A 22,099-nucleotide genomic window follows, 5' to 3' on the forward strand; every position below is an offset into this window, starting at 1 on the left:
CTAGTCATGTACACTTGAATCTCTCAAAACCCGAAACTCATGCAAAGGGAAGGATCTAAGCTGGAGGATTTGGATGCTTAACGTTGGGCTTGTCCAAACACAAGTAGAATGAGAGGAGTCACCCCCTCCCATACTAATTATTTCCAAGGCAGGGAACTTGAGCTTTTGGAGGGTTGTAACAGTTAACGTTAAGGAAAGGGCATTTGGCGATTTAGCAGTATATGAAACATGACTCTGTCCCCTTCTAGTGATAGGTGGGGAGGTAGACAGCAGCAAAATATGCATCAGATGGAATCATGGATTATGAAGAAAGCAGGTAAGATGGTCTGATGGAAGTGACCTTTGAAGCAGTTGAAGGGATAAGTCACGTGCCTCTGGGAGTAGCTGCGTCTTAGAAGAGCCAGAACAGGCAGGAATGTGCCTGGCACCGTTGAGGAATAGGAAGGCAGCCAGTGTGGTTTTAGTTGGAGGGAGGGAGTAGGAGAGGAGGCCAAGGAGGTGATAGGAGCTAGACCATGGAGGGACCCTGTAAGTTAATTCTTGCCTTCCCTTTGTTTCAGATACCCAAGAATAGACATTTCTTCAGTTTTTCTGGGTTTAGGGTCTAGAAGGACCATCCAGGAATGTTCTTACTTCCAATTAGAGGACAGAAAGAAACACCATTCAAGACGAGAGCAACAAAGATGGTAAAGGAGGAAACTGAATAGTGTGCTTGGTTGGAGTTTAGGCTCAGCTGGTATTTGTTTTAATATTCACAGCTGGGGGACGAGAAGGTCTGGTCCTCTCCACATTGCCTTCAATAGCCACCAATCTTGGTTGTGTACTAGAATCACCTAGGGACCTTTTAACAATCCCTATGCCCAGGCTACATTTCAGCCAGAACACACCCAGTCATTTCTAGGATCTCTGTAAACCCCTCCAGTGACTCCAGTCTGGGAGCCACTGGCTTACTTGATTGCTAAGTGGTCCTCATCTAAGCGGATTCTGATTCTTATCATAGTCTGTGAGGAAACACACACCACAGTGTACATATTTGCAGTAGTTTATTTTAAAGACTTTACAAGTGGAAGCAACGTGTGTTGTCTGGGGGTAAGGCATGGAGGGAACTGGAGTCCAGCAGAGAAGAGATCAGTCAGTTCCTTCCCAGAAGACAATCCTGTTGTGGACGTTTCATGCTTGCCCATTGGTCTTCTATTCCCAGTTCAGATTATTTTTCCCACAGTTCTAGCTAGCTTCATTTACGGAAAAGTGCACTTGACGTGAGTTTAAACTCCTTCCCCCAGAGCTTCCAGCTCAGCAGCAAACTGTAAGGAAAAGATTTACAGATACTGCTGTAGATTAAACACTTAATGAACATTCTTTTTGGACATGTTATAGACCTCACTTTTTAATTCTCCCAAGTCAGAAAAACTAGTGAGTTTAGGAAATGTTCAGTATAATCAAGCTTGCCTTCTGTAGACATGTTCGTGTACACAGAAATTAGTTTCACAGATATGATTGATATTAGTAATAGGTTATAAGTTGATTAAAAATTTCAGTGGTTTTGAGGAATAGTTAGAAACCATGAATTATAATCAGTTTTTAAAACTTAAAGGTCTCGTAATTTAAACCTTGGAAAGCTTAAGGGTTGGGACTGTGAACAAGGTAGGCTTACTGTCAAACAGCCAGGAAGAAGTCACTCTGGCTCTTGAGCTCGTTAGTGGTCACTTAAAGGTTAGAAGTTATGAGGAAGGGACAAAGAATAACAAATGGACCTTGAAGAAAGGCATGTTGAAGACCTAAAAACCTAAATATCAGCAACATTTAAGATGGGAAGGACAAGATTTATTTAGTTTAGGGCCAAGCTTTTACATATAACTCTCACAATATTTTTTAAAAAGACTCCAGACTATGGTTTTTATTAATTTAGTAGGTAAAATAAAAAACAGGAGGAAAGAAAATGAACAGAAAATTCATTTTTAATACATATTCCTACAAGGCAGGCTCCCTCTGAGCCCCCTCCAGCTCTAAGTACCTTAACCTACTCCTGGATGTTCTCATACAGGCTGTTGATTTGGGTTCGAAAGTACTTGGAAAGCTCTCCCCGCTTTGCTTTCAGTGTTGGTGTCAAGAGTCCATTTTCAATGGAAAATGGCTCTAGTTGAAGAAAGATGTTTTTGACCTGGAAGAGAAGATGCACACACACATACACGTTTATTAGTGATTCAGACTTCTTCGTAGAGCCCTCTGCATGCCATGTAAAGAAGTTGATACAAGTGGGATTGATGAAGTGGGAGGATAGACAACAGTAATGCATGCCCATTTCCCCAAACTGATAATTTGGGAAAGAAGCGAGAATGGATAATAAATGGCAAAAAGAGGATTGTACAAGTAAGTATAAAAGGTCACTGCCATTTGTACTTAATGAGTTAATGGTACAAAATCTCAAATCAATACCTTGGGAATTACATTGAAACTCTATTTTAAATGCAAACATTAAAACTTTAGTATGACTTGAGAGACCAGGATTACATCAGTAGTACATACCTGCTCAAAGGACTTAAGACCACCGTCTTTCCCAACTTTCTGCAAGTCTTCTAAAATGGCTTCCCTTACATTCTAAAAATATAACACACAGCTTAAAGCATGGCTGGTTTGAAAAAAAAAGACCAAATGAAAGGCTAAACGTGAAACAACTCAAAATGCCTGCAAAAGCTCATCAGGGTAAAAGCCAGATATAGGCATATGTATGTACAAGCATGTCTAATGCTTAATATAGCTCAAAAAAAATAATAAGAAGGAAAGGCAAATCTAAATGTTAACAGGGATGTTTTCCTCTGGATGACATTTTTTGAATCTCTATTCTCCAATTTTTTCCCCCATAATGAACATACTATAAAAAGAAGAGAGGGTTTTTGTTTTTGTTGTTCCTTTTTAACTTCCCATTCTATCCTCCAGTCAAATAAAACCAGTCAATCTATTTCAGCTAAAGCCACCTATCCCAAGTGCCAGAAAAGTCTGTTCTTCAAGAGAGGAAGGCATGATTCATGCTTAAGTTGGTGAGGCCTCTGCTCTCCCACAATGGGCCCCATGGGTGTGCATAGAACTTTCTTGGGCAAGACTTACATTGTTTTTGCACAGTTCTTCGAGGGAGCCTTTAACCCCAAGTTTGGCTACAAATGATGGCAGTACTTCTGGGTCAGGAACCACCACTCCCACTAAGGAGGACTATAGAAAGGAAACAAGGCATGAGGGCATGTGAGAGCTGGGATTGTGGTGTCCCACAACAGATGAAGACACCAGGATTCTATCTTTGTGGTAGGTACTTCACAAGACCTCAGTTCAATACAGTGTCTTTTATATCCTATACATTCTTTTCTCACCATATATTTCAAACCCTTATGGAATTCTGATTCCATTTTCCTACTCAATATATTTTTACAAAAATGTTCTATTAAATTTGATGATTCAAAAGGAAATGATGTTCAGCGTTAAGCCTAAAGCATCTCTGTTCTTTTTCCAACCCCTACACACTCCCCAAAAATTAAGTGTAAGCACAATATGTACAAAATAGTTTATTGTGCCAGAGGAATTCCCACTGTACTGGGAACTAAGTGTGACATGAGGACCTTTGTTACTAAATTGTTACCCGTTAGAAGAACCATTGTAACAATTCCATTGACTTGTTCACAGACTCCATCATAAACAATTTTTTTTTTATAACCTATGTATTGTCTTGAGGATTGGAGTGTGACTTCACTTCTTTGGTTTTATAAGCTCAAATCTCATCCTCAATCCACCTATACATATTTCTTGTAGCTACAGGAACCAGCATGGCCTGTCCCTGAAAATGGCTATCGTTAATATAATATATTACCCGTAAGCTGTCCCCGTGCACAAAAATTTGTGACACTGGTCTACTCCTGATGTAGATATTTTCTATCTTCTCTGGAGCAATGTATTCTCCTTGGGCCAGCTTGAAAATGTTCTTTTTACGGTCAATGATCTTCAGAGTTCCATTCTATGGGAAACAGATAACAGTATCAGTGTTTTTGAGCCCTATGGGTGAGGTCAGTGGCAAAGTCACAGGTATTTTCACAGGTAAACTTCATTCCTCTAGAGACTTTTGAGCAAGCTTTCATTTCTCTTTGTTGGCTTTGGGGAAAGAGAAAGGGAGCAGCTTCCAGCAAGAACCTGTCTATACTGTTTTGTCCTTTTGGAGAGTCATTATGCAGCCTCAGAAAGCATCCCCAGGACCTTCTAAAGTTGTAGAAATGGTTGCCTCATCCAGGGAAGAAACTTGGCAGCTCTGAATTTCCAATTACTTAATTTCCAATTATTCCATTTCCAGAACTCTCAGGAATAGGGAAGGAGTTATCTTTACTAAGACTTTGAATTATTTAGATCTCCCCTCTCCTTGACTCCTTTTATGTATCAGTCCTCTTAAATTCTGAAGCAGGCTAAGGTAGCTTCACTGTCCTAATGCTAATCAAGCAAGTCAATAATTGTGCTTGGTAGGGCTGACCAGCTACCAGAGGTCATTTGCGGCTTCATTTCTCTGAGTTAATTGGTCCAAGGGCTTAGGTTCTTAGTGATTTGAATTGTAGAACTGGGACAAATGGCAAATACAAGCCACACGATCACACCTCTGAAGTAGGACAATAGGATGGGATGAACCAACCATGGAACCATCAAGAAGGCTGACTCCAGAAATCATCCTTCAATTCAGCCTAACGGATATTATCTGGAAGTGACTAATAAGGCTTGGCCCTCTCTAACTCTAGTGTGGAGACTTACTCAGAATTACATTTTTGATCCATGAAAGAGCTGGGACTAGACCACAGATCTCCCACCTAAGTTCTTCAGCTGTATTATTCTCCTCCTTATAGTATGAAGATGCCACAAGCCATGTAGGATACAGATAGGATACAGACCCAACCCTTCCAGCTGCCTCAGCTAATTAATCTACTTGCATCTCTGCCCATCTTGCATATTATAATCTTTTCAATCCAACAGCAGAAGCTCCTAGAAATTTTGAAGAAGCACCCACCGGGAGCCAACGACCAATGTCTCCTGTGTGAAGCCAGCCATCCTCATCCAGAGCTTCCTTGGTTTTCTCAGGATCCTTCAGGTATCCTTTGAACACATTGCTGCCCTTGATGCAGATCTGCACAAGAAAGCAGAGGATGGTTAAGAGTGGCAAAGGTTGCACCTCCCAGCAGAGGCACTTCAAGTCAAACCCAAGTCTGCTCACATCACAGCTGTGTGCTCTTTGTGACATAAACATCTCTACCGTGATTGTCTGGGCATGACTACAGAGTATAATCTACCCACCTCTCCTTCATTGTTCACTGAAAAGTAGTTCATGTCAGGTACATCTTCTAGCTTCACATGATTGCAAGCCAGGGGGACTCCAACATGCCCTAGAATACACCACATTGAATCAGCTGAGGAACCACAAAACAGTGATAATTCCAGGCACGTTTGTGAGATATTTATGGATTGACTCTAAAAGAAAAAGATTGAAAAGCTACCTGATGCCAATGCTGGATAGCCAAGATAGAAACATCTGGACTGAAACTTGAGTTTGGCATTTGTCACACTTGTCCAGAGCAGTGAGGTCATCTAACCTAAACCCTTCAGTTTCAGTTAGAACCCTTCTCCCAACCGCTGCATCTGCCCAGTAGGTGGAGAACCTACCTGATGTCCAGTCCCCAGGTGATGTAAATGTACAGCCAGCGGTGCATTCTGTTTGACCATAAGCTTCGAACACCTGGGGAAACAAAAGAAGGGTTTGAGACTTAAGAGAAAGCATGAAGTGTGGTAACAAGGCCCAATGGCAAGACATGAGGAAAGCAAGATCTCAGGGTTGGAAAATACTTGGTGTCCTAATACCTCTGACCCACACCTGAGCTGTAAAATCTCTACAACTTGGATGCAGTCGAAAACCAAAAGGCTCCAGAGATGGAGCAAAGTATAGAAACTTCTACTGTACCTTCAGGAAAGGTAGCATTTCAAGTTGAGCCTGGGCAGTTGGAGCACTTCTGAAGGCACTAAGGGAAGTGAGCAGTGTTTTTTGTTTGTTTTCTGGAGGGCGGGGGGTTGGTATTTTTTTGTTGTTGTTGCTTTTTAAGGAAAATAGCTTCAGCTGTGATATAGAACAGGAGTTGGCAGGCTTTTTCTTTACAGGACCAGATAGTAAATATTTTCAGTTTTGTGAGCCTCTGGGCTCTGAGTCACTTAGCCAATGTAGCACAAAAGCAGCTATAGACATCATGTAAATGATTGGGTATGGCTATGTTCCACCAAAATGTCACTTCCAAAAAGAGGCAACTGGCCAGATTTGGCCTGAGCTGTGGTTTGCCAGCCCCTGGTATAGAGTATCGATAACCTTGACTGGAGACAAGCTGGTGGGGCAAACAGGTCGCATCAACTACTGCAGTGGGGAAGGGGCTGTGATAGGCAGACTTTGTAGAGATGGAGAAGGCGGTGTTTCTGGGAAGGGTGTGGCAACAGGACCTACTGATCCACTGGCTTTAGGGGCTAAGAGAAATGAAAGTATGAAGAATGGCCAAGAGGGTGCTAATTTGAAAGAGTAGAGGACCTCTGACCTTGGCATCAGTTCAGAATCTTTTTTGATGGTGGATATACCTAAGGGGACTCTGTGAGGACAGGTCATCTATTTCACGCCGTGCATGTTGGTCAAATGGATGAACTAGTTAGCAATCTGGGGGAGAAAATCGAGAATTTCCATGCCCAAGTACCTGTACGCAATTTCATACGGAATAGAGACTTCATTGGAAAAAAGTAAAACCATAAGATTATCAGAAAACATGAATGACAGCAGCCTTATGGAATATTGGAGTCAGGGAGTCCTGGGTAAGCAATTCAAAAACCACAAATAAAGATTAATCAGTGTGGTGAAATAAACATTTGAAACTTTTAATATAGCAATATACAAGACAAAAAGATGAGATTAGGAAAAATATTTCTAACAAGACAAAGAATATAATTACTATATGAAAAAAGAATTAAAAAAATATTATTGGGATCCCTGGGTGGCGCAGTGGTTTGGCGCCTGCCTTTGGCCCAGGGCGCGATCCTGGAGACCCGGGATCGAATCCCACGTCAGGCTCCCGGTGCATGGAGCCTGCTTCTCCCTCTGCCTGTGTCTCTGCCTCTCTCTCTCTCTCTCTCTGTGACTATCATAAATAAATAAAAATTAAAAAAAATTAAAAAAAAATATTATTACTATATGAACTCTTGGAAGCAATGTGAAAAATAACCATCTCATCCAGCCATTTTTCTATAAGAAAGTAATAGAGTAATTCATGGAAGAAATACAAGTGCCAATAAGTGATAGAAAAAATGGTCAGTGTTAATAAAAGAAACAAAACTGCAGTGAGATTTTTCATGTATCTGGTTGGTTAAGATTTAAATGACTGAGAAAGCCTGACACTGGCAAGAATGTGGGGAAAGAAGATCGCATGCATTATTTGCAGCAATGTATAAAAAAGACAAGATCTTTCTGGAGGGAAGTGTAATAATCTACATTAACTTAAAAAGAAAATTCCTACATTTTGGCCCAGTAATACCTACTTGCAGTGATTTCAATACCCAAGTTGATAATTGCATAAATGTAAAGGATATACAAATATCCTGATCACTTCATTGATTATAATAGAGAAAAAATAGCAACTTAAGTGTTGATCAGTAGGGGACTAGTTACTTAGGTACATCCAATAATATACTGCAAAACCATTAAAATGATGTAGATCTTGATTTTACCAGGACCAATCTTGATGGAACGTGGTTTAACAAGTATTTTAGACCTGATGCCAGTTGATATAAAGGTTTCTATACACAGATGCATAAAGAAGGATTATAGGATTATTTTCTCTTGACTTCATTTTTTAAAGGGTGTCTTCATTTCTTAAAGAGTGAGATTTGTGCCCAAGTTAAATAAGCTATCTTCAAAGAAGATACTTGGCTTACCGGACATCCCAGCGCTGCCCGGAGGAACATCAGGACTGGAGAGGAGATGGGGGCGGCTCCAGTAACCACAAAGTTTATTCTCCCTCCAAGGGTGGCCTGTGCAGTAAAAACAAAAGAACTGTTGAAAACTCTTCCCTTGGCTTCCATTTCCTCCACTGCTAAATGGATAGAATAGCCTAACCAGTGTTTTTTCTTATAAGAATTAAACTAGTTAGTTTACAAAGCACTTAGAATAGGGCCTGACATTGAGAAACACCACTCAAAATGTTAGCTGCTATTGTTGCCATCATCTGTAGCTGGCACTATACCTGCAGTTTTTAAAAAGTTCCTCAGATAATGCATATTCTCAGGCCCTTCGCATCATTACATATATTCTCAACAGAACACCTACAAGAATAAGAGTATGTGCTAGAACTTGAGTAAAATCTATATTTTACTTTTTGACCAATTTCCTTCAATGACAAAATTGTCCAAGAGAGATCTCAAAAAGTAAGTAAACATCATTAAAGAGACACTCAGCCATCAGAGAAAAAGCAAAGTATGATAAGCTATAAGGAAGCCCAGATATTTGCCTGGCTCTGTCCAGGCCCCAACCAGCCTACCTGGATCTTTGCAAAGATGAGCTTGTCCCAAATACTGTCACGCCTGATGATACCCTTTTTCACTTCATTGAATTTACAGGAAATAGCCAAGTTCAATAAAAACTTCTTCAAGGGTGTCTTGGCTTCATTTTGTACCTGTAAGATGATAGCTCCTCTTAGTTAGAAACCTATTGGATACTCACCAAAGCCATTTATCAATGAGCAAGAGTGACTTCTTGCTTCACAAAGAAGTGACTTTCATTCATGAACTGGGTGCTAAACAATGATGATTCCACAAAATTATGGCCACACTAAGACATAAGTGTACTGAGTATATATGTATGGAGATTTCTTGTCGTTGGCAAACAACTTTGACAACTGAGAAAAGCATATCCTCAAAATGTTGTCAATATCTGCCCACCAAAGTCACTTAAGAATACTAGATTTAAAAAAAAAAAAAAAAAGAGCTCAATGGGTAATACCTTTTGGGCTTTTGAGTTAATAGATCAAAGGCCTAGGGATTTGATTTTTTTTTTAAACAAGCACCACCTCCCCTGATCCCCACAATACCTGATGCTTATATACATTAAGTTTAGAGAAAAACCATTTTTATCCATAATTAAAGCTCCTTTAGCCACACCACACAAAACCCAACAGACTTTCCCACTTATTTCTTACCTTTGGGCTTAATTCTGACACCATTTTACCAGCTCACATTATTTCACCAGACTCCTGTGCTTTTGTCTCACTGACTAATCAACCATGCACCTGGCAAAGGAGAGCTTCAAGTACTACTTGAAATCCCCCCTTACTTCTGAAATTAAATCCTGAACCCCATATTCTGGTCTTTGGGACTCCATCCTATTGGAAGTCAGATTAAAGGAAAGCAAAGTTCTTTTCCAGTTCAAAATGGGGAGAGAACTCGCTAGCCATCTTCCATATTTATACTTCCATTTCTGAGTATATAGCTAGATGGAGCTGTTCATTCTCACCCCCTAATGCCAACTGTGCTGTCAGCTCTAGGCATCTACTCGTGCCTATAACCATCATTTTACCAGTGTCTCGCCAGCTTTCTCCAAGATCTACACTCAAATGTTGCTAGAATCCTGTCATTCCTGATAACTGTTTCAGCCTTAAGAGATTTATCTTCAATTTTTTACAAGACAGCTCCTTCCTAATAAGTCACTGACAAGAGCTGGAATTTGGAGCCTCACACTAATAAAGCCCTCCATTTTTAAAATAAGTGGCAGAAATAAACTCTATGTTAAGTATCACCATATCACAAAAAATTATCAGAAGTAAAAATGTTTGGGGAGCCTGGTGGTCCAATTGGTTAAGCATCTGACTCTTGGTTTCTGCTCAGGTCATGATCTCAGGGTCATGAGATCGTGCCCTGAGTTAGGCTCCATACTTGGTGTGGAGTCTGCTTGAAATTCTCTCTCCCTCTCCTCTGTTCCTCCTGCTCATGCTCTCTCTCACAAATAAATAAATCTTTTTAAAAAAAATAAAAGTAAAAATGTCTAACAAAACAAAAAACAAAAAAAATGTCTAACAACATGAACAAAAACCATAACCACCACCAAATAATTCCATAACATGTTGAGAGCTACTAGGATTGTGAACAGTTCTGTTAAAAACAGCACTTTCAATGTCTCAGGGTCATCCGTGCTCTAGAATGCTGTCTGTCCCATCATTGAAGTCCCAGCATAGTATCTTAAGATTCACAGGTGTGAAGAAGAGAGCTAGAACTCATGGGTGGATTCCAAAGCATGTGAAGAGTGGCCACATGTTACTTCCCCAGGGCCTCAGGGCTCCTAGGTCTATGGAATTATAAGACGATCAAACACATGCTCAAGAGCCTGGGCTCTATTACTATTTTGCCTGGGTTCACATCCCAGTTACAAGGGCTCCTTGGAAAGATTAGACAATCCAAGACTTGGGTGAGAAACATACAAGATAATATTGGGACATGTTATGTCACAAGCAGGGAAGCTATCAGAAACTACCAGGGTTATATCAAAAGGACACATGAACAGCTTGATGGAGCTCCCAGCTTCCATGGTGGGACAATTTGGAGATCACAAAGAATGACTGAAATGGATTAAGCATAAAATTATGCAAATCACAGTTCATAATATTAAAAGGAAAAAATCTCGGTCATTTGAGAAGATCACTGGGGCACCAATTCATTATTCTGAAGATTGATAGATCAAGGGAAAGAGTATTTGTCATGTTTTTATGGAAGAATCTCAGCTAATGAATGCAAGAGAAGTGACTAAGTTAGAAAAATCACCATGTTGTAGACTGTAATGAAAAGCAGAGCAGTGATCAATCTAACTACTTTGTGACAATATGACTTTGGCCCAACCCTTTACTGGATGTCGCTCTGGTCAAGTTGTTTTGTTTTGTTTTTTAATCTCTGAGGTTCAGTCTCAATAATAAGTGTAGATGTGATTTCCTATGTTTTTGTGAAGATTCAATGACAGAACACATATGAAATGCTGACCGTGGGACCTGGTACCTCATTAAGAAGTTCAATAGTCAGTAGGTATGATGAAATCAAAGTAACCCCTCAGTGACTCAGTTTAATTTTGAGGCTCCCTAAGTCTCTTAATTTAGCTCTTTCTCCAGATCTGGTCCAAGTGATCATATCCAGGTGAAAGGGGTTTCATTTATGATGTTTTTTCACAGTTGCCATTTGTGAATGTGGCCATAAGTGGATGCTTGTAGGGAATGGGGGGTGGAAGTAGAAAAAAATTCTTAGAAAGATGGAGTCCCTCAGAGCCTTAGTTAGGCTTAATCTCGGGGCCAGCCCAGCAGAACCAAGGTTGGTACCTTATCATAGATCCTGTTGAGTAGTCGAGGCACAGAAGGAAAAAGTGTGGGCTTTAGAGCTTTCAGGTCCTCAGGTAGCAACCGAATATCTCCTTGGAAGAAACCAACTCTGGCACCACAAGAATATATAACAGCCTAAAAGCAAAACCAGAGAGCAGGGTTCAGAGCCAAAGGTCCACTATAGGTAGGGCCTGTCTTGGACGGAATTGAGGAACGAGGTTGACATTCATGGGCACTTCTCTCTGGATAGCACCTCCCCCACAAACATTAGATACCCAGAATTCTGGCAGCCTAACCCCAAGACAGGTTGGAAACTCACTGCTGCTGGGGTGGCAGGACAGGTAAGACCAGCCGTGAGACTTAGGGCCCAGCCTACTCCACCTACAGCTGGGAGGGACAGTCTGAGAGCTGTCCTTTGTAAGAGAGGGTTCATTACGTAGCACTAAGGAAAACACTGCCAGTTAAACTACAGCATGCCTACAATTGCAAGACCATCTCAGTTTCAGAGGTGTTAAAATGTGAAAAAAATGTGCTTATTAGAATTGATATTTTATTAATCAGATGTCAACACTTTAGCCCAACTGAACTGAATTGTTGATTTCGGCACTTCGCACGTCCACAGATAAGCTGGTTGAAGTGGTATTTAAGTGGGTAGCAGAGAGGGGATTTTCCAGTCTTACAACCACACATGTTTTTGGAAAGCCAACACTACTTTCAGTTCTCAGATCAGCTTCAGAGCTGCTTGGAAAGCCTGGAATCCACTCTCAGAAAGGCGGCTCTCTGGCATACACACAACCCTGAGCGGCTCTACCTCACGACACTGAACATCCTACCTATCAGGTGCTCCTTCTCTGTCCTTCTGTGGTTAACTTCCCATTCTCTAACTCGAGATCTTTTTTTAAAAAATCCTAACCAAAGTAAAATTTAAAAGACAAAACAGGGATCCCTGGGTGGCGCAGCAGTTTGGCGCCTGCCTTTGGCCCAGGGCGCGATCCTGGAGACCCAGGATCGAATCCCACGTCGGGCTCCCGGTGCATGGAGCCTGCTTCTCCCTCTGCCTATGTCTCTGCCTCTCTCTCTCTCTCTCTCTCTGTGACTATCATAAATAATAAATAAAAAAAAATAAATTAAAAAAAATAAATAAATAAAATAAAAGACAAAACAGTGTTTCCTATCTTGGCTCCAAATTAAGAGTGGATAGTAAGCCCCTGGGTAGGACTTCACCATTCCCAGGCACGCCGTGGGAAAGCAGGAGCAAGCATTTGTCCCGCTGGACATACACAGACATGGTGAGAAAGGCTTTGCGGCAAGTTAGGAGTAATGCTGGACTCAGCTGTGCCAGCTCCCTGCCTACTGGTTTCCCATTAGAGAAAGGACTGGAAATGTGTAGCTGCCTTTGGAATAAACATGGAACTAGCAAGTCAAGACCACCTTTTCACATATGTGCTGGGAACCTAGGACACTCACCTGTACAATCCTCTCAAACATATGAGCCAAGGGCAGGTAGGATATGGTCACATCTTCAGGGGTGGGCTTGAAAGTATACTGTAGATTAGAACAAGGAGGAGACATTGTGTTAATGCCAACTTTCTCTTCCGAAGGAGACTTAAAAGTAACTCCCGTTAACTATAGTTAATAATACTGTATTGCATATCTGCAAGTTAGTAAGTGAGCAGATCTTAAAAATTCTCATCACAAGAAAAAGAAACTATAGCTATGTGTGATAATGGATGTTAGATTTATTGTGGGAACCATTTTGCAACATATATATGAAATCATTATGTTGTGTATCTGAAATTAATATAGTGTTATGTTAATTGTACCTCAAAATTTTTTCTTTAATTTAAAAAAAACTGCTCCTTCCCAGGACTGCCACACCCAGTTGTACAGGTGGTGCACTGTATAACTCTGAGAGGTGCCCCTTAATTTCACTGAGTGTAGAGATGTGCAGTGATTCTAAAAGGCCAAGGCTTGAAAATGCACAGTCCTCTGGACAAAGAGACACCACTATTTGTCCCTTCTTCAGGCCTTTATCATGAGTTTTGTTTTTGTTTTGTTTTGTGTTAGTCTCTGACTCCTCTTACATCAGGATTAAAATCTTATGACAGATTTACATTTTAATGAAGACCTCCTTGACAATTGACCACTGACCTCCATACATTTGAGGAAAGAAGAAACATTTGAAATAATATTTTGATGGGTCAGCATGGCTCCTTTAGGGTCACCTGTAGGAAACAGGACATGAAGAGAAAGATCCTTTAGATAACTAATAGGTAGCTTTTGGCTATGAAAGAAGATGTGTTCAATTGGTTCTGTTCCCAAGAGCCAAGAGTTTCTCCTGTCACTGTGCCCTTTTATGAATGCTATAGGACTCTATTTATAAATGATTAATGCACCCAGAGACACTACTGCTGACACCTTTATTAGCCTTCTACTACCACAGAGGGTAACAGCCACAATCTCAGATTGCAACAGTCAAAAACAAAAATTCAAGTAACTTCATCTTGTGCAGTTTTTAAGACTTCAGACCTAACTATATTACCTAACTATCTCATCATGAACGGGTTCAATGGACAGGAGGATGTGACTCTAGGTCATCATGGGCCATTATCAAAAGCTAAAGGAGTTTTAATAGAAAAGTAATGGCTGAGATAGGGTAAGGCACACACTGATCTGTGTAGAACTATCCCTGGGTCACCTTGATTGAGTGAAACTATTCTGGTGGTGTCAGGTTGAGAGAGTGGGGGCTTGGGGAAGAAAGTTGACTTCGTGATGCCATCTGAATGGCTCCTGAAATCCATACCATGTAAACACCTCCCAGTGTGTTCAATGAAATTTACTTGCTTATACTTAGGTTTTTCTATTGGGCATCCATACTCAAAAGCTCTAGGTTATGAGATCCTAAGGATAGGGTTCATTATAGGATATATTTACCAGCCCACCAGTGCTCAGTGACTCAAGCTATGTTTTAGCCAACCAGGGGCCTCTGCACACTGGTTCAGCTTCATGCACACTGACCTGTGGTCCCACTAGTAAAGCAGATGATACTCAGGTCTTCTGGTCTAGGAGGCTAGAGAGGGGAAGCACAAGGGTTAACCTACCAAGAGCTTTGAGAATTGAACGGGGCAAGACTGACATTTGAGCAGAAAAAAAAAAAACTTACCACAGGTTTTCTGAAGTTCTCTTTGCCTAGAATCTACATGAATAGGAAGCCAAGAAAGGAGGTCATTAATTATGATGGAAAGACATACGACAAACACTGACCTCTCTCTTCTCTATGCAAACACCTCACTTTTATGTGATAGAACCAAAATTCTAACCTAGATCAGACCTGGAAGCCAACATTCCAGCACAGAGGAAGCCTGAGGGAGGAGCATAAATTTTCTCTAGGACGTCAATCTCAAGAGGGTAGATTCCAGATGTCCAAACTCCCCATTGTACTTCTGAGGTCTAGTCATTTAGGACCATTACTAAATCTTTCTGAATAACAGAAATAGTCGACATTGCATGGTTTACTACATACCAATCACTATTTGGAACACTTTATATAGATGAACTCATGTAACTCTTTACAACCCATCTGCGAGGTGGGGACTATTTCAGCCTCATTTTAGAGAGGGGAAGAGGGAGACGTGGAGCACCTTGCCTAAGGTCACCTAATAGATGTAGAGCTGGAATACAAACCCTGCAACCTGACTCCAAGACCTCTATATATCTATCAGTATGGATAGATCCTCTGCTTAGAAGTCTGTTCCCATTGGCCACAGACCCTCTCCTCTGACATGGCTTCTGAATCATTTTAGGGACATTATTCTCAAAGCTTCACAGCATAAGTCTCATGGACTCGTCTCCTGCCACTGCAGGCAGACAACAGCCTGTGCTCTCATGTAGATGTCCTGAGTGTATATCCCCTGGTGTCAGGCCAGCCTTCAAGCCACTAGTTGAATTTAAAGCACATACCTCCGCATCAAACAGAGATAAGATCTCAATTCCACATTTCTCTGCTCTTTCCTTCAGGTCATCCTCAAAGGGATCCATGAGGATGATCATTTTCAAGCCCGGGGTGAGGCCCTTCTCCATATTCTCTATCAGGGTTGATGCCTTTTGGGGAGTATCACAGATCACTGCGGCGATATCAGCTGAAAGCAAAAACAGAGCTGGAGGTCACCTCCTTGCTCTACTAGGTACCTGACTGCCTTGCAAGGAGGGAGAGATTTTTTTTTGAAAATTTCAAAGCTAGTGGGTACCCAAAGGAGATTACACCTGCAAATCAGGTGTATAATGTGCAAAACCTGAAGCAATTCCATCAATAATAAATGAACTTAATCAAAACAGAAGCACATTGTTTGCATGCGTGCTGCCCAGTTTACAGTTTCTAGAATCACGAAATTCCTTTTGCTAAAAAATACTGACAACACACATGGATCATTCAGGTGTGGTCCTGTCAATGTGTTTTCTGTTGGGAAGGGAAGTAGGGTGTAGAAGGAAAAAGAAGGGACAAATGGGATTTTAGCAGACAGGCATTTTATGATTCTATATGTTAGCATGTTTTTTTGATACTTGTTTATAAAAATTTAAAACTTCTGATTGTGTCTATAGTCCCAATGGGTCTACTCACTTCCCCTCCTAGTTCTGGGACAGAAAGTAAGATTTTAGATATGTGAATGGGCTGTTACTTGACCACTGAACTTGTCCTTGTTTCTCTAACAATGGTAATTTTTTCTACAAATCCACCATTGACATTGGTATATGCTGGCTAATTTTACTGACTTGAATTTACAACAACAGGAAATGAAATCAGTGGTTTCATAGTGATTTAGTCAATTAAATGACTTAGTCACCCACTCTATGACCAATTATCCAGTGTGGCCAAAGTAAGCTGTGTTATCTCTAGACTCTATTGTCATGCCACCTTGAGCATTTTATTGAGCCTTTTATCTGTGAATATCCCTGCTTGGGCTTTTTGTAATTTCCTTGTAAATTATATCCTTGGTACTCCAAGATAGGAAAGACTTCAGCAAATTCTGGCCATAGCATTCCAAGTTGGCTAACGCAAGCAGATGTTGAGGAATTACACAGCATTAAAACAAAATCAAGTTATAATTTAATAGCGAAGTTTTACCCTTGTTGACAATGTATATGATGGCTTCTGCTCCCAAGGTGTCATACAGGGGGACGGCTACCATGGAGTATGTGTAACAAGCCAACTCGGAGATGATCCACTGTATAGAGAAAAGCTCAAGTAAGGACTAAAGAATGCTTTGAAAAGGAAGAGTATTACTTCAATCATTCAGCCAATAAATGCTTATTTGATGCCTTTGTGTTAAAAGAAATCACCTGGGGGCCCTGGAGACTTCCACTGCTAATGTGATAGAGAACATTTAAATCAGGGAAATAAGCTAAGCACATATGATTACAATACAAAGGACCAAAATACAAAGGTAGAGCGTGGTAAGTTCTATCCATAAAAGGTATAGAAACCACTAGTTATAAGGATATTTTTCTTAGGTGGGGTGTAGGAGGGGCAGAAGAAGAGAAAGAGAGAGTCCCAAGCAGATTCCCCACTGAGTGTGGAACCTGACATGGGGCTTGATCTCACAACCCTGAGATCATGATCTGAGCCCAAATTAAGAGTTGAATGCTCAAATGACCAATCTACCCAGGGCCCCAACTTTAAAGAGGTGTAAGAAGGGAGAAAACTCTTTTGGGGAGGGGTCGTAAAGGCATCTGGGACTGCTCTGGGGAAAGTGATGGAAATTGGGCAGGGCTTTGAAGGACTGGTAAGATTTGGTCATGAAGATGGAGGCAGAGCAGGCATTCAGAGAAGAAGGAAGCAGATGAAGAAAGGATAGTACAAAATCACTGTGTATACATCAAAAGGCATGAGGAATAATACAAAACAAATTGGAAAGATGATCAGAATCTGCTAACGGTGGGCCTTAGGTGTCCGTCTAGATGTCATGTGCTGAACTGTGCAACCCCCAACCTTATAGTCATGTTGAAACCCTAACCCCCAATGTGACTGCTTTTGGATATCTCTTTTTAGAGGCCTTTAAAGAGGTAATTAAGGTTAAATAAAGTCATATAGATGGGGTCCTGATCTGATATGACTGGTGTCCTTATCAGGAGAGGAAGAGGCACCAGGGATGACAGAGGAAAGACCATGTGAGGACTCACTTTGAAGGAGCTACTTGCCAGCCAAGAATAGAGGCCTCAGTAGAAACCAAACCTGCTGACATCTTGATCTTGGATTTCTAGCCTCCAGAACCATGAGAAAATACATTTCCATTGTTGAAGCCACCCCATCTGTGGTATTTTGTTATGGCAGCCCAAGGAGATGAATAGACTAGGTTTGGCATTAAGTTCCTAAACTAGAATCAAGGATATCTCTTATTGAGGCCGGGTGGTCACAAAGGTGGATTATGGAGATTCGCCTAAAAGTGCATCTGGTGCTCTCAGGTCTTTGGTGAAGCAACTATCTCTAGGGAGCATAGGACATCCAACTACTCTGAAGCATACAAAGGCTTTGTCTAAGTATATTGGTCTAATGACTTAACTAAAGCTTAATTCCAATCATCTCAATGTCTAAAATCTGCTTTAAATCCCTGTGGAAAGATGAGGACAGCCAGTCTCAGTAGCAATGGGTACCTTGTTTGACAAGTTCAAATACAGCATGCAAGTTCCAATTCTAATACAAATGCCTCTTCCTTTCTACAATATCCACAAGCTCTTATTTGCCAGCCCCACACAGCCTTCTTATTTTCCTCATATAACAAAGAGACTGAGTTAAAGTGAATCATTATGGGCTAGGAAATAAGAGAAATCCAGTTACCAGCTTAGAGCACTAAGCATTCAAGCAGGGATTAAGGAGGCCCTTGAGCTGTAACTCTTTACAGGAGGACAATATTTAAAGGATAGCAGGGCTTTAAATAGTGTTGCTAAGTCATCAGCAGGTGTCAGAGTGCTGGTTTGGGGGTGGGGTTTAAGTCTTTAGACCTAGCCTTGACTTATTTCTGGAGTTCACTTGAGCATGGTTACCTCTGGCCTATTCTGAGCAAAGATGCCAACAGATTGGTCGGATGATGGCTCATATCCTTTATGCAAGAGACAGGAGCCCAGGTACTCTGCGCGATCAGACACCTATGAGAGAGACAGAAGGGTGGGGGGGGGAAGCAGTCAAGACCTCAAAGAGACCAAATAACCCAGAATACCACATTAACAAAAGAATCTATCCAAAACCATGGGCATGACTTACCTGCCTGTAGGACAGCCATTTGTAGGGCTGGTTTGGTTTTCTATATCCCAAGCAAGGCCCATTGTCTAAAAACATAATATTGAAAGAAAAATCAGTGCCAGCTGCAAATCCTTTAGTAATCATAGAAGGTAAAAAGAGATTAGGAAGAGACAAGGCACAAAGGAGGAGAAATCCAGTAAAGATGTGAGCTTCTCTTATGTGTCAAGGAAAGTCGAAGGCAGTAAGGACTCCATTCTCAAAGGCAGAGTCTTACAAACTACATCTGAAACATTTAGGAAATGCATTGAAACATTCAGAGTGGTTCAATATCGGAATATGTGACCTCCATGGTTAATAGGCATTTGGAGAAAACCAGGAGTATGAACTACCCACATGATGTGAACAAGTAAAAGCCCATAAGTAAACACAAACAGCCTATATCAAATGATAATCTTAGATTGAGCTTCCTTATAATAAAAGAAATGTATGCTCATAAAAAATGTAGAAAAAAATAAAAATATGAGTTGTCAATGATTTTATCACCTAAACACTATTATTAACACTGATATTGATTTTCATAGTTTCTTTGTATAGTTTTACAGGATTATGCTCATTCCAAAGATATATCCTGGATCCTACTTTCTTCCTCCATTTGATATAAAAATTCCCATGTTATTATTTCTTTTCTGTATAGATTTCAGTGGCCTTTTATGGCCAATGGAGGAAGGGCACTGTTGCAATGACTTTGTTTCATTGTGGGTATTTAGATTGTTTCCAAGCTTGACACTTGAAATAATGCTCTGATAAATATTTCCAAATTGCTAATTTCAAATTCAGAACATTTCTTAGGATAGAGTCTCTGAAATGAAACACCGTGATGCAGAGCAGTTGTGAGAATGGACTTTTCTCCCATCAGCACCACGTCAAGCAGTAGTCATTCAATAGTATCTTTCTCATATGCCTTCTGGTTTGCTAAGTTTAAAAAGTTAGTACTTTTGTCTAAGTTTCTTTAACAGCTATAAAAGTGGGACCTTTTCCCTTGTTTCATTTACTCTCTCAAATCACTTCTTAATGTAATTTGCCTGTTTATATGAGAATGTCTCCTGAGATACTGAGGCTCATAAGCAACTCCAGGAACATATACATACTTGTGTGTGCACACACACACACACACACACACAAACACACGTACACACTTGTACACACACACATAAGCATTTGCCTTCAACATATTTACAATTGTGTCATACATTTGACAATCAAAGAACTAAACTCCTGAAGAGCTAAAGTTTAGGAACTCCACTTACTAGAATAAATAGTAATGTCAACCATGAGAGCCATGGCAATGGTGGTGTTAGGTTAGGGTGTAGCACTAACTGAGAAATTCCCACATCTAAACCAGAGTGAGATGGAGTTATCAACAGAAAAGTAGAAGGTAAGGAAATTCTATCTAGAGGATCTAGTCAAATGGCTAGAGGGATTCAGGTCTTGCCAAAAGGTAGCATTCTGAGGCAGAATTCAAGAGTAAATCAGTGAACTTCCAATCTGAGTGACAGAAAAAAAGGGAAAGAAAGCTGGAAAGATAGAACCACTCTGATTAAAGAAGTATTTTTAAAATGAATGAGGAGGGCAGCCCGAGTGGCTCTGCGGTTTGGTGCAGCCTTCAGCCCAGGGCGTGATCTTGGAGACCCAGGATCGAGTCCCACATCGGGTTTCCTGCATGGAGCCTGCTCCTCCCTCTGCCTGTGTCTCTGCCTCTCTCTCTCTCTCTCTCTCTCTCTCATGAATAAATAAATAAAATCTTTAAAAAAATGAATGAGGAGACTTGTCCACAGGAAATGTTAGGACACTTTCTCTCTGCTGGAACAGCTGCATGAAATCTCAAGAAGTCATGTCTCACACTGAAACTTCCCCAGAGGCAAGACAAGTCCTGCTTCAGAGGTGTTCACAACCACTGCTCCATCCCAGAGAATGTACTTCTGGCAGTCTACCACTGCAAGCACTGGTCTTAATACTCCTTACTAGTGATAGCTACCACTGTTGGAATATTCCCTGTACACCATAACCAACTGTTGTTATCCCTACTAAGCATTATGATGGACTGGGGCAGTTTCTTCAAGCTCACCCAGTAAGAAATGGCAGCAAATGTGGAAATACATACTAATAACTAAAGATGAAAATTCTAGCAGAGGCCCATGGTCAAGGAACAAGTCAAATAATTGGCCCTAAGGGGCACCAACCAAAGTCTCATTAAACTCTGTCCCCTAGTCAGCTTCAGGCTATTTAGCCAAAGTCCTGCCCAGGCAACAGCCTAGCCTTTGATTAACTTATTCAACTCAGCTCTCCTCTGTTCTAAGGTGTGGCTATCTACAAAGAGCCCACTGGCTAACTTCTTGGCAATATTGCTGCCCTAAGCAGAAGAGTTGAAACTCTGGCCTGCAGAACCCCTGAGAAGCTTTGTTCAAGATTCAGATTCCTAGGACTCACTGTGTGGCAATATGATCCACTGCAACAAGGTGGAGCGAGAGGATCTATATTTTAAACATTATCCATAGATGATTCTCAACATAGGCCATCTATTGGGTAGAGATTAAAAGTATATGTTAGGGTTGGGGCGCCTGAGTGGCTCAGTCGGTTAAGCATTCGACTCTTGATTTCAGCTCAGGGCATGATCTCAGAGTTGTGAGACTGAACCCTGCATCAGGCGGGGCATGGAGTCTGCTTAAGAGTCTCTGTCTCCCTCTGCCCCTCTGTCTCTCTCTCCCTCTCTAAAAAATTTGTTTTAAAAAAGGTATATGTAGGGCTGATTTATTCAATTCCACCTGGGACCAGACCTATCATTTTTCTTTCTCATGCCTGCCTACAGGAGAGGCCATTTTAACTTCATCTGTTTAGTTGTAACTCAGTATTGAAAAACACATTCTAACTGAAGAATCTTAAATGCCATGTAATATGTGTTCAATGGCTTGTTTCTAGTTACAATGACAATGGGATAAAGAAAATAACGAAGAAACATTTGAAAAACAGAAAATTCCAAAGGAAAGTCTGTTATTTCAGCCATATGGTATCTTCAGTTGTAGAAAAGTAAGAAACTAATTGTTGTTTGGGGCTTTGTTATTTGCATGGAAGCCTAAAGTAGTACTGATTTGGAGCCAGAAATACCAAGTAGTCCCCTTTGGAGCCTTGGCATAGAAGTTTTCTTTACAAGAAACCTTTCTTTGTCTGGAGAAGCAACTACTTTTATAAAGCACTTAGGAGCTGAGCAAAAATAGAACAACCGAGTCAGAAATATTTCAGTATCAGCTGCAACATTTTCTAATGCCATCACCTTTGGAATGTTCCTGAACCTCTGAGTTTTTATTTCCTCATTTTTAAAAATAAAGGCAATAATAACTAATCCTTAAGGGTTAGGGGAAGGTAAGCAGCTAGGATGTATGTAGTGCCTGTTGCATAGTTTGCACTTGAGAGGAGTTGG

General features: G+C 40.8%; 1 protein-coding gene across 4 annotated transcripts in view; it reads right to left on the reverse strand.

Moving 5' to 3' along the window:
- Positions 1–1,026: 1,026 nt before the first annotated feature.
- Positions 1,027–22,099, reverse strand: part of ACSL5 (acyl-CoA synthetase long chain family member 5) — a 41,101-nt gene continuing 20,028 nt past the window's right edge. For all 4 annotated transcript variants that reach the window (XM_072805328.1, XM_072805327.1, XM_072805330.1 and 1 more), the window contains exons 4-22: positions 18,646–18,710; positions 18,429–18,530; positions 16,513–16,612; positions 15,351–15,529; positions 14,554–14,586; positions 14,409–14,460; positions 13,542–13,615; positions 12,858–12,935; positions 11,391–11,525; positions 8,577–8,711; positions 7,975–8,070; positions 5,680–5,752; positions 5,314–5,402; positions 5,030–5,146; positions 3,857–4,000; positions 3,106–3,207; positions 2,527–2,598; positions 2,015–2,161; positions 1,027–1,304 (exon numbers count right to left, since the gene is read on the reverse strand). In XM_072805328.1, the coding sequence (XP_072661429.1) occupies positions 2,021–2,161; positions 2,527–2,598; positions 3,106–3,207; positions 3,857–4,000; positions 5,030–5,146; positions 5,314–5,402; positions 5,680–5,752; positions 7,975–8,070; positions 8,577–8,711; positions 11,391–11,525; positions 12,858–12,935; positions 13,542–13,615; positions 14,409–14,460; positions 14,554–14,586; positions 15,351–15,529; positions 16,513–16,612; positions 18,429–18,530; positions 18,646–18,710 (1,787 nt within the window). In that variant the 3' untranslated portion in view covers positions 1,027–1,304; positions 2,015–2,020. The remainder of the gene's footprint in view (positions 1,305–2,014; positions 2,162–2,526; positions 2,599–3,105; positions 3,208–3,856; positions 4,001–5,029; positions 5,147–5,313; positions 5,403–5,679; positions 5,753–7,974; positions 8,071–8,576; positions 8,712–11,390; positions 11,526–12,857; positions 12,936–13,541; positions 13,616–14,408; positions 14,461–14,553; positions 14,587–15,350; positions 15,530–16,512; positions 16,613–18,428; positions 18,531–18,645; positions 18,711–22,099) is intronic.

The sequence above is a fragment of the Canis lupus genome, chromosome 29 (genome assembly GCF_048164855.1).
Source record: "Canis lupus baileyi chromosome 29, mCanLup2.hap1, whole genome shotgun sequence".
NCBI lineage: Eukaryota > Metazoa > Chordata > Mammalia > Carnivora > Canidae > Canis > Canis lupus.